This window comes from Bos grunniens, chromosome 3 (genome assembly GCF_055505025.1).
Source record: "Bos grunniens cultivar Pamir isolate PY7600 chromosome 3, Bosgru_T2T1.0, whole genome shotgun sequence".
In the NCBI taxonomy this organism is placed as follows: Eukaryota; Metazoa; Chordata; class Mammalia; order Artiodactyla; family Bovidae; genus Bos; species Bos grunniens.
Window position 1 is genome coordinate 121440545 of NC_141167.1, and position 12157 is coordinate 121452701.

At 35.4% G+C, this 12157-nt stretch overlaps 2 protein-coding genes across 50 annotated transcripts in view; one reads left to right on the forward strand and one right to left on the reverse strand.

Annotated features, from left to right (window-relative positions):
• Positions 1–12157, forward strand: part of DCAF6 (DDB1 and CUL4 associated factor 6) — a 181743-nt gene that overhangs the window by 152441 nt on the left and 17145 nt on the right. For 46 of the 47 annotated variants that reach the window (XR_015161364.1, XR_015161362.1, XR_015161365.1 and 43 more), the window contains 3 exons: positions 6701–6839; positions 8487–8643; positions 9267–9355. Coding sequence is in view for 34 of the 47 variants with exons in the window: in XM_086393973.1 (XP_086250099.1) it covers positions 6701–6839; positions 8487–8643; positions 9267–9355 (385 nt within the window). In the remaining 13 variants the exon portion in view is untranslated. Of the gene's footprint in view, positions 1–6700; positions 6843–8486; positions 8644–9266; positions 9356–12157 lie in introns of those variants that run through there. The other variant, XR_015161368.1, reaches the window with a different exon arrangement.
• GPR161 (G protein-coupled receptor 161) overlaps positions 1–12157 on the reverse strand; it is a 100765-nt gene that overhangs the window by 6934 nt on the left and 81674 nt on the right. The gene's annotated exons all lie outside the window — the stretch shown is intronic.

Sequence of the window (12157 nt, forward strand, 5' to 3'; positions counted from 1 at the left end):
TCACATTCCAGGATGTCTGGCTCTAGATGAGTGATCACACCATCGTGATTATCTTGGTCGTGAAGCCTTTTTTGTACAGTTCTGTGTATTCTTGCCACCTCTTCTTAATATCTTCTGCTTCTGTTAAGTCCATACCTGTCCTTTATTGAGCCCATCTTTGCATGAAATGTTCCTTTGGTATCTCTAATTTTCTTGAAGAGATCTCTAGTCTTTCCCATTCTGTTGTTTTCCTCTATTTCTTTGTATTGATCATTGAGGAAGGCTTTCTTATCTCTTCTTGCTATTCTTATAACTCTGCATTCAGATGTTTATATCTTTCCTTTTCTCCTTTGCTTTTCGCATCTCTTCTTTTCACAGCTATTTGTAAGGCCTCCTCTGACAGCCATTTTGCTTTTTTACATTTTAACTTTGTTAGTTGTATACATTTAGCATTCAGCTTTTTTTACATTAACATTTAATTTGCAGTCAGAGAACATGGTTGATTTAGACCTATATTTTGAAATTTATAGAAACTGGCATTGTGGCCTGTTCTGTGATAAATTTGTAAATGTTTCATGTGTGCTTGAAAAGCATGTGACTTTAATTTTTAATGTAGAATTTTATATGTGACCATGATATTGTGTTGTTCAGTTGCTATGCCGTGTTCAGCTCTTTGCAACCCATGTACTGCAGCATGCAAAGCTTCCCTGTCCTTCACTGTTTCCTGGAGTTTGCTCAAAATTGTGTTCATTGAATCCCACTATCTCATCCTCTGTCGTCCCCTTCTCCTCCTGCCTTCAATCTTTCCCAGCATCAAGGTCTTTTCTAATGAGTCAAGTCTTCGCATCAGGTGGTCAAATATTGGATCTTCAGCTTCAAAATCAGTCCTTCCAGTGAATATTCAGGGTTGATTGGTTGGATCTCTTTGCTGTCCTAGGAGCTTCAAGAGTCTTCTTCAGTACCACAGTTAGAAAGCATTAATTTCTTCGGCCCTCAGCTTTCTTTATAGTCCAACTTTTATGTCTGTACATGACTGCTGGAAAAACCATCTTTGACTATCTGGATCTTTGTTGGCAAGTGATGTCTCTGCTTTTTAATGTGCTGTCTAGGTTTATCATATCTTTTCTTCCAAGGAGCAAGCGTCTTTTAATTTCATGGCTGCAGTCACTATCCACAATGATTTTGGAGCCCAAGAAAATGAAATCTTGTCACTGTTTCCACATTCCCCCCGTCTATTCGCCATGAAGTCATGGGACTGAATGCCATGAACTTCGTATTTTGAATGTTGAGTTTTAAGCCAGCTTTTTTCACTTTCCTTCATCAAGAGGTTCTTCAGTTCCTCTTCACTTTCTGCCATTATAGTGTTATCATCTGCATTATCTGAGGTTGTTGATATTTCTCCCAGTGATCTTGATTCTAGCTTTGAGTCATCCAGTGCAGCGTTTTGCATGATGTACTCCGCACATAATTTGGATAAGCAGGGTGACTGTATGCAGCATTGACATACTCGTTCCCAATTTTGAACCAGTTCCATGTCAAGTTCTAACTGTTGTTTCTTGTTCTGCTTCAGGTTTCTCAGGAGACAGGTAAAGGTGATCTGGTATTCCCATCTCCTTCAGAATTTTCCACCGTTTGTTTTGATCCACACAGTTAAAGGTTTTAGCATAGTCAATGAAATAGATTGTGTTTTGGAATTCCCTTGTTTTTACTATGATCCAGCAGATTTTGGCAATTTGGTCTCTGGTTCCTCTGTGTTTTCTAAATCCAGCTTGTACATCTGCAAGTTCTTGGTTCATGTACTGCTGAAGCCTAGCCTGAAGGATTTTGATCATAATTTTGCTAGCATGTGAAATGAGTGAAATTGTATGGTTATTTGAACATTGTTTGGCATTGCCTTTTTTTGAGACTGAAATGAAAACACTTTTTCCAGACCTGTGGCCATTTCTGACTTAAGGCTCACCATTAGATTAAGACTGTTAGTTGTGCTGTTCAAATTATCTCTATTGTTTGGTGCTTGACTTATAAAATAGTGAGACAGATGTATTGAAGTCATTATGTCCTTATAGTTCTATCATTTTCTTTTTTTTTCTTTTAATTTTATTTTTAAACTTTACAATATTGTATTAGTTTTTCCAAATATCGAAATGAATCCGCCACAGGTATACCTGTGTTCCCCATCCTGAACCGTCCTCCCTCCTCCCTCCCCATACCCTCCCTCTGGGTCGTCCCAGCGCACCAGCCCCAAGCATACAGCATCGTGCATCGAACCTGGACTGGCGACTCGTTTCATACAGGATATTATACATGTTTCAATGCCATTCTCCCAAATCTCCCCACCCTCTCCCTCTCCCACAGAGTTGGGTATATATATATTAAATTATTATTTCTTCCTGGTAAAGTGAACTTATTATGTATGTAGTAATCTTTTCTACCTTGACATTACTTTTTATAGTAGTCTGTTTTATCTGATATTAATGTAGCTATGCCATTTTTCATTTGATAACTGTTTGCACAGTATCCTTTTGCCTGAAATCCTTTCCTTGTTCTCATACTTTAGGTATGTCTGAAACAGTTTCTTTTTCTCTCCGTTGGTCAGTTTAGTCTCTTTAATTTATTATTATCATGGCTATTTTTGGATTTGTTTTCCAACTTTTTTTGGGAGCAGGGGGGCTTCCCTGATAGCTCAGTTGGTAAAGAATCTGCCTGCAATCCGGGAGACCCTGGTTCGATTCCTGGTTTGGGAAGATCCCCTGGAGAAGGAATGGGCTACCATTCCAGTATTCTGGCCTGGAGAATTCCATGGACTGTAGAAGTCCATGGGGTTGCAAAGAGTCAGACATGACTGAGAACCTTTACCTTTCACTTTTCACTTTCCAACTTTTTACTTCTAATTTTCCTGTTATACCATTTTTTTTAAACTTTCCTGTCATTTTTAGGACTAAGATTTTGATCCTTTTTTTTTTTTTCTTTTCCATTTTTTTGGTCCACTGGGTTGGAAGATATGTAGCACATCTGTATGATACATGCATGTGTTTTATATGTGGTGCACACGTGTTATGTATGATGTGTGTGACGTATGTGTGATGTGTATATATATGTATGCCACGCAGCATGTGGGATATTAGCTCCCTGACCAGGGACTGAACCCAGGCTCTTGACAGTGAAAACGCAGAGTCCTAACCACTAGACTGCCAGGGAATTCCCTTCAATGTTTTCATTCTAAGTTTATTCATTTCTTTAGAACTGTTTGCCGTGTTGGACATTATCTGATTATATATACAAGCGTAGCATTTACTGTCACTTTTTATCTTCTAACTTGAAATTTGTGCACTTTAAGCTTTTTTTCTGTTTTACATCATTTCCTACAGTGGTAGGTACCCTGATCTTTGACCTAAATTGTAACAGTACAAGCTACATTTCTTGAGATCTAGATTTCACAATTATTCTTTATCAGGATGGGTAAGCCAAATAAACATTAAGCAGTAAATTAGACCATATTGTAGAGCAAACTTTTTTTAAGTTCACTTTGGTTATTTTTGGTTGTGCTCAGTCTTTGTTGCTATGTGAGGACTTTCTTTGCTTGCTGCAAGCAGGGGCTGCCCTTTGTCCCAGCCTGCAGGCTTCTTCATTATGGGGACTTCTCTCGTTATGGAGCACAGGGTCTGGATGCACAGGCTTCGGTACTTGCAACTCATGGGCTCAGGGGTTGTGTGGTGTGTGGCTCTAGGGCAAGTGGGCTTTAGTAGTTGCAGCACGTAGGCTCAGTAGTCGTGGCTTGCACGCTCTAGAGTGCCAGATCAGAAGTTGTGGTGCAGGGGCTTAGTTGCTCAGCTAGCATGTGGAATCCTTCCAGACCGGGAATTGTACCCATGTTCCCTGCATTGGCAGGCTGATTCCTATCCACTGTGCTACCAGGGAAGTCCCTAGAGCAAACTTTTAAGTGAAATGAACACTTATGATTTGGTACCATCTTCACTAATTCTTAATTATTATCATCCCATTACTCATTCAGCTTTAATTTTGGCCATACTGCTTTTTAAAAATGATTTGAGCTTCTGATTCTTGCTGTGTTGTATAGTTTCTTTTTCCATTTATAGCTCCTAAGGCCTCTGCTTTATCAGCAAGGTTATTTCTGTTCCTTCTGCTACCTGATACTCTACTTATTCCTTTTTTTTTTTTTTTTTTTTAGTTTATTTTATTGAAGTATAGTTGATTTACAATGTTGCATTAGTTTCTAGATACTCTACTTTCTTAGCAAGAGATTTTTCTTTTCGGTTTCTTGCTATTCACGTATTTTTAACTGATTAAGAGTCCTTTTTTCTTCTACTTTAGAAAAAAGAGAATTGCAGTCATATTAATTGTTTCATTTGAGAGCATTTGAACTCTCAACCCTTCCCATTTATCATTTGCCAATCAGAAAGAGATAATCAGAGTAAACTGAACATGTCAGCTTTCTCTGTGGAAGTTTCTAATTATGTCTAGCTTAAATTTTTGGATCCCCCCCTTTTTTTTAATATGTGTAACATAGGATAAAATTTGTAAAACACTTTCTAAATAGCCTATAGAATTTTATAAAATACCATTTTATGGAAAAGAAAACTTTATGTTATAAGACTACATAATTGTTATAGAATTGTTTTAGAAAGTGCTATTAACAGTTTAGTGTCTGTTTTTCTAGATTCTTTCTAGGTATATATAAGTTTTTCCTCTATGAATTATTTTGTAACCTATATTATAGATACTTTAAGATAATACTGATATTTTCCATATTCTTGCTTATGGATCTTATCATTTTTAATGACATAAGTATTATTTAATGACATAAGTATTCCAGTGTACAGATGTGCCATAATTTATTTAACCTATCCTTTCTGTGTATAAAACACTTAGATTATTGCAGTGTTTCTCAAACTGCTGTGGTGAATATATATGTGTATGTGTATATATATATTGTGAAAAAACATGGATATTTGCATATGTCTTTTATAGCATGCATTTATTAAAAGATAAGATCGCTACATCAAAACAAATACATATTTTAGGTTTTAATGGATATTATTTAATTTCTCCTCAAAAATATATTGTACTGGAACAGTAATATACTGCCAGTGGGATTATAAACTGCTGTAACCACTTTGGAAAGTTGTTTGAGAGTATCTATTAAGATAAACATATGTATATACTGTGGTCCAGCATATCTACTTCTAAATATATGCTCAAGAGAAATACGTACATATATTCATCAGAGCACTATTTTTGTCATCAAATCCTGTAAACAACCCAGTGTCTACCAACAGTTGTATGGATACATAAATTATAATGTATTTATGTAAAGTAGTATTGTACAGCAAAGAGAATGAATGAACTACAGCTAAATACAGCAACATGGATGAATCTGACAAATATAATGTTGAGCTAAAGAAGCTAGACACAAAATACATCATATGATTTTGTTTAATTAATGAAACAGGCAAAAATTAACCTATCATGTTAGAAGTCAGAATAGTGCAGCATAATAATAGAAATGGAGAATGGGAGGCTTCTGAATTCTATTTATTCTCTATTTCTCAATACTTGTGCTGGTTACATGGGCCTATTTTGCATGCAGTGAGCTACACCTTTCTGACTTACACCTTCCTGTATATGTTTCTACATAAGTGAAAATTTACAGCCAAAGACTGCTTTTTTTTTAAAATATATAAAACCTTCAAACTCCTACCAGTAGTGCCTGTTTTCCTGTGCTCTTGCCACTCTGATAGATGTAAAAAAAATTTTAATATGATAGATATACAAAAAGATGAATTTGTTTTATTATTAGTGAGGCTAAGCATCTTTTTGCATATTTATTAACAGTCTCTTTCTTCTGTAATTTCTTTGTTCATGTCATTATTTTTCTATTATAGTACTTATTTTTCATACTGATTTGTAGACACTTGATATATTTTGGATTTTTGTCTATTATATTGCAGAATATAATGTTTTAAATAACAAGTTCAAACTAACAGTTATTTAGGGGAGAGTTTCTTCTAGTAATGAAATCAGTCTTAAAGAGGGTCCATTGTTCTTCACTCTCTAGCTCTGTGACCCAACTGGGTTCTTAGGAAAGTAAAAATCAGCCTCATTAGTGCCATTCTGTACTCTAATATGAAGTTCATGTAGAATAGATTCTATTAGAAGATCCTTGTTTTATTCATAGATATCAATATTCTTTCCTTAACTAGTTTATTCTTTGCTGAGAACAAAATCTCCTTTAAACAAAATCTCAAGACATCCACTGCAATTATATGTTACCTTTAGTTTCTTTTTTTGGTTTCTGTTTATGCCTTTGTATTTCCTAAATATGGAGAGGACATATAATATTGAGTAGGTTTTGTTTTATGTATAGTAAATTGCATATTAATTTTGTCTGTATTATATTCTTATAAAATAGCCGTTTAAATAGTGTGCCGCATGCTATTTCCTTTACTGTCAACCAGTACCAAATTTCTAAATGATCTCTTAACTAAAACATTTTGTTTTAGTAACTCAACTAGTTTGATGTAGTCTTACTGTTTTGTCTGCCTTTTTATGCTTTTGATTGGGGATGCCTTATTGAGATAATGTTGAGTTTAAATAATTTCTAGATTTCACTTGACTTTAATGTTGCTCACTTTCATTCTGTAGTGGCCTGTGAATGTTTTATATTTATTTCTGTATTTTTCTTTTAATATGTAATTCATAGACGCTCTGCTGTTGCCCGCATTCAGGAGTTCTTCAGGCGGAGAAAAGAAAGGAAAGAAATGGAGGAATTGGATACTTTGAACATTAGAAGGCCACTAGTAAAGATGGTTTATAAGGGCCATCGCAACTCAAGGACAATGGTACCATATACTGATGACATTGTTTGGAAGAACTGCAGTTTCATAATATGAATTTTTTTCCATAATGGTTGTTTTTATATATGCCAGTGTGATTCTACTATATTCTATGTAATTATCTCTGTACATAGCATTTATTGCACCTTCCCAGTTATCTCTTTACTCAAATATAGTTCTTTTTGTCCTATAATATGTTGTGAAAGAGCATTATTTTTTATAAGAAAACTCTACCCTACTGAGGAACTATTATAGAACTTTAAAAATGTTAGCTTATATAGGTAACCATTGCTTCTTTTTTGCTCTCTCATACTTGCTATCTACTTTCCTAGTAGATTTTTTTTTAGTTCATATTAGTTTCTTTTGTTGGTTGTACAGAGAAAGATTTGGATATATGAAATCCAGGTTCATTACAAAATATAGTCAGATTAATTATAACTTTTTAAAAGATTGATAAAGATTTGTTTTAGTCACCTTGTCTTTCTAAACTTCAATTTCCTCATCTATGAAGTAAAAACAGACCAGATGATATCTAAGATCTTTTCAAGTGTTTATAACCCAGAAGTCTATCTACATAATGCAATTTTAACTATTTACTGAGAAAATCTTGTGAGATGATTAACAGCTGTCACTCTGAACCATTCATATCTGAAAGTGTTCTCATATATTCATTGAGTTTTCAAAAAGTATCTACAGAATCAATTTCAATCTACTTTCTTTAGGGTAGAGGGAAAAAGTAACTTTGGGATGAGGAAATAATTAGCTCTTTTTATAGATATCATGTAGTAGCAATTTACTTATTTTACAAGGACTACTCATTATTAATAGAAGCAATCAATTTGTATTTCTTGTGTTTTTATGGTTAAAATTTTGGATGGAAATAACTGGGGATAGGAATGGAAAAAAATAGAAGACAAATAAATAGAATAGTAGCTCCAAGTAACAAGAAAATTGGCTCCCCTCCTTTGCTTTGCCAAAAATATCAAAGTCGCAGCTGCACATAATATGATTTCAAAAATTCTGATCTGAAATACAAAGATTTTTGATGGTTCATTTTGTGCATCTGCTGAAAAACTCCATCATAATCATCTTAACATGTCCTTTGTTTCATTGCTTCATGAAAGTAAATATGTGTTTATATCTTTCCTTCTTGATTGTGAGAACTTCTGATAGCTAATAAAAAGGTTGGTAATTTTGTTCTTTGGCATAAAGCAAAATACTGGGGGGAGCAATTCATTTTTTTCTATGAATTGTTTATATTATCTTTTAAAGCGACAATGGAACCAGTTTTGGAAAGTTCAGTGACATCTGTATATAAATTTTCATTATATTGTCCATAACCCAGAAATCTCATTCATTCATTTAGCAGTTATTAACTCAGCACCTACTGTGTGCCCAGGTACTGTTTCAAGCACTATAAATATAATATCGAACAAAATAAAATACTTATCTTCATCATGGGGGACTTTATTTTCTTCCATTTTATCCCTACTAATAAATCTCTGTCATGGTCAATATACTGGAAGACAAAGACTCTCTTCAATTTTTTATTTTCTAAGCCAATTAATTTTTTAAACTTGAGAATAGAAAAATCTTTTTTTAATAACTTTGATTTGAAATCTCTTATAATTTTCTGTTTTTCTTAACCCTTAGATAAAAGAAGCCAATTTCTGGGGTGCCAACTTTGTAATGAGTGGTTCTGACTGCGGCCATATCTTCATCTGGGATCGTCACACTGCTGAGCATTTAATGCTTCTGGAGGCTGATAATCATGTGGTAAACTGCCTGCAGCCCCACCCGTTTGACCCAAGTAAGATGACCTTTTATAAGGCAAGGGTTCAAAATCATTAGTATGATTAATCAGCTTCAACTTTTTTCTAGTTGTAAGAATAATCCAAATTATCCTAGTAGGCAGCTACTAGGGTCAAGTATTGCTCTTCTTGGGTTTAAAACAAAAAAAGTTTACAACCTGTTTTTGGCTGAAAATAGAGGGAAATAGATTAACAAGTTTATTCTCCTAATAGTTCTTCTTAGTTTTATCAGCTATAAGAGCTTCAGTTGATTGGACTTTTCCCTGCTTAACCAAATTGAACTTCCGTGCCTGTTAGTCTTTACATATCAGAATTAATTTACCAGAACAAAGGAGCAATGACTTGTTCTTACCTTCCATTTGACATTCCCATGTTTCTCATAAAAAAACAGTAAATAGGAAAAAAATTTGAGTGATTTCAAGATGGTCTTAAAATTGTATTATAGGGTAACTTTTAGGAAATCTTCAAAACAGTATTCTCGGTTAACAGTTAAACGTATCAGTACAATGTCCATTCTAACTCAGTTTTGCTGAACATATACATCCATGCACATATACATTACACATTTAAGTGAATTAATGACGTTTCTAAGCTTTATATTAATGTGAACTATTTTTTCTAGTTCTCGCCTCATCTGGCATAGATTATGACATAAAAATCTGGTCACCACTAGAGGAATCAAGGATTTTTAACCGAAAACTTGCTGATGAAGTAAGATTTTTGTTATATTTATTATAGAACATATTTCACTTTGTTCCTGAAATGCTTAATAATTTTATTTATTTATGTATATATTTTTTGGTTGTGCTGTGCCTTCACTGCTGTGTGGGCTTTCTCTAGTTGCACCAAATGGGAGTTACTCTGTAGTTGTGGTGTGTGGGCTTCTCATTGCAGTGGCTCCTCTTGCTGCAGAGCTTGAGCTCTAGGCACGTGGACTTCAGTAGCTGTGGCATGAGGGCCCAGCGGTTGCAGCTCTTGGGCTCTAGCGCTCAGGCTCAATAGTTGTGGCACAAAGGGTTAGTGGCTCCACGGCATGTGGGACCTTCCCCGGTCAGAGATCAAACCCATGTCTCTTTCATTGGCAGGCAGATTGTTTATCATTGAGCCATCAGGGAGGCCCCTGAAATGCTGTTTTAAGAAGAATCAAAGCAAGTTAATTCACTTAATGAGGTCAAATTTTAAGAAAAAGAAAAGAATAAAACATGCCCACAATACTAGAGAGATAAAAACTGAAATACTGTTTTGATAATTAGAATGTTGATTATCAGTAGTAACAGATAAAGTTTATTATAGTCAATAGATTGACTATTTTGGCTTGATGCAATGAAGAATAATTAAAAAAAAAAAAAAAAAAGCCTGTGTCCTTTTAAGAAAGTAGTTTTACTGTAACTTTTCTCCATAATCATAGCCAAATGGGTAGCAGAACAAATGATCAGAGACTCTTTTACTTTATGATTTTATTTTAAGGTTTCCTCAGCTTCTGAAGCTGCTGTTGCATCAGTATTTTTGAAATTAAGTTCTCAGAAGCTGTAGGTTTTTTGCAGGATTCGAAGCAGGAAGATGTATGATATGAAAGCTAAACTCTGGGTATTTCCTCAGCTCCAAACAGAGTTTCCATTTATGGGTTTCATTTAAGATTTCATACAAGTATTTCTTATAAGGAAAATAAGGATCCATTGCGTTAATCAGCTACTAATGAATTACTGAGCTTCTGTGAGGAGGTGAGTGCAACTAAGGTTGATACTGCTACCTCTTACCCCTTCGTGGACCTCAGCCTTGTCATGGCAAAGGGGCTTCCATAACTCAATAAAGCTATGAGCCACATGCTGTGACAGCCACCCGAGAGAGAAAAAGAGTTCTGACAAAACGTGGTCCACTGGAGGAGGAAATGGCAAAGCACTCCACTGCTCTTGTTGCAAGAATCTTGAACAGGATGAAAAAGCAAAAGGATATGATACTGGAAGATGGGCCCCCATATCAGAAGATGCTACAGGGGAAGAGCAGAGGGCAATTACTAATAGCTCCAGAAAGAATGAAGTGGCCGAGCCAAAGAAGAAATGTCACTCAGTTGTGGATGTATCTGGTGGTGACAATAAAGTCCAATGTTGTAAAGAACAGTATTGCATAGGAATGTTAGGTCCATGAATCAAGGTAAATTGGACTTGGTCAAGCAGGAGAGACAAGAATAAAAATCAACATCTTAGGAATCAGTGAATTAAAATGGACAGGAATGGGTGAATTTAATTCAGATGACCTTTGATTCTACTACTGTGGGCAAGAATCCCTTATAAGAAATGGAGTAGCCATCATAGTCAACAAGAGTCTGACATGCAGTACATGGGTACAATCTCAACAACGACAGAATGATCTTGGTTTGTCTCCAAGGCAAACCATTCTATATCACAGTAATCCAAGTCTGTACCCTAACCATTAATGCCAAAGAAGCTGAAGTTGAATGGTTCTGTGAAGACCTACAAGACCTTCTAGAACTAACACCAAAAAAAGATGTCCTTTTCATCATAGGGGATTCAATTGCAAAAGTAGGAAGATACCTGGAGTAACATGCAAGTTTTGCCTTGGAATACAAAATGAAATAGGGCAAAGCCTAATAGAGTTTTGTCAAGAGAACACGCTGGTCACAAAGACACCTTTTTCCAACAACACAAGAGAACATTCTACATGTGAACATCACCAGGTGGTCTATAGTAAAATCAGATTGATATTTTTTTGCAGCTGAAAATGGAGAAGCTCTTGACAGTCAGCAAAAATAAGACCTGGAGCTGACTGTGGCTCAGATCATGAGCTCCTTATTGCAAAATTCAGGCTTAAGTTGAAGAAAGTAGGGAAAATAACTAGGCCTTTCAGGTATGACCTTAATCGAATCCCTTTTTATTATACAGTGGAGATGATGAATAGATTCAAGAGATTAGATCTGGTAGAGTGTGCGTAAAGAACTATGGACAGAGGTTTGTAACATACGAGAAGCAGTGACCAAAACCATCCCCAAGAAAAAGAAATTCAAGAAGGCAAAGTGGTTGCCTGAGGAGGCTTTACAAATAGCTGAGAAAACAGAAGTGAAGGGCCAGGGAGAAAGGGAAAGATATACCCAACTGAATGCAGAGTTCTAGAGAATAGCAAGGAGAGATAAGAAGGCCTTCTTAAATGAACAATGCAAAGATATAGAGGAAAACAATAGAATGGGACAGACTAGAGAACTCTTCAAGAAAATAGGAGATAACATGGGAACATTTCATGTAAGGATGGGCACAATAAAGAACAGAAACTGTAAGGACCTAACAGAAGCAGAAGATACTAAGAAGAGGTGGCAGGGATACACAGAAGAACTATACAAAAAGGTCTTAATGACCCAGATAACAACAATGATGTGGTCACTCACCTAGAGCCCCAGACATCCTGGAGTGTGAAGTTAAGTGGGCCTTAGAAAGCATCACTACAAACAAAGCTAGTGGAGGTGATGGAATTCCAACTCAGCTATTTAAAATCCTAAAATAG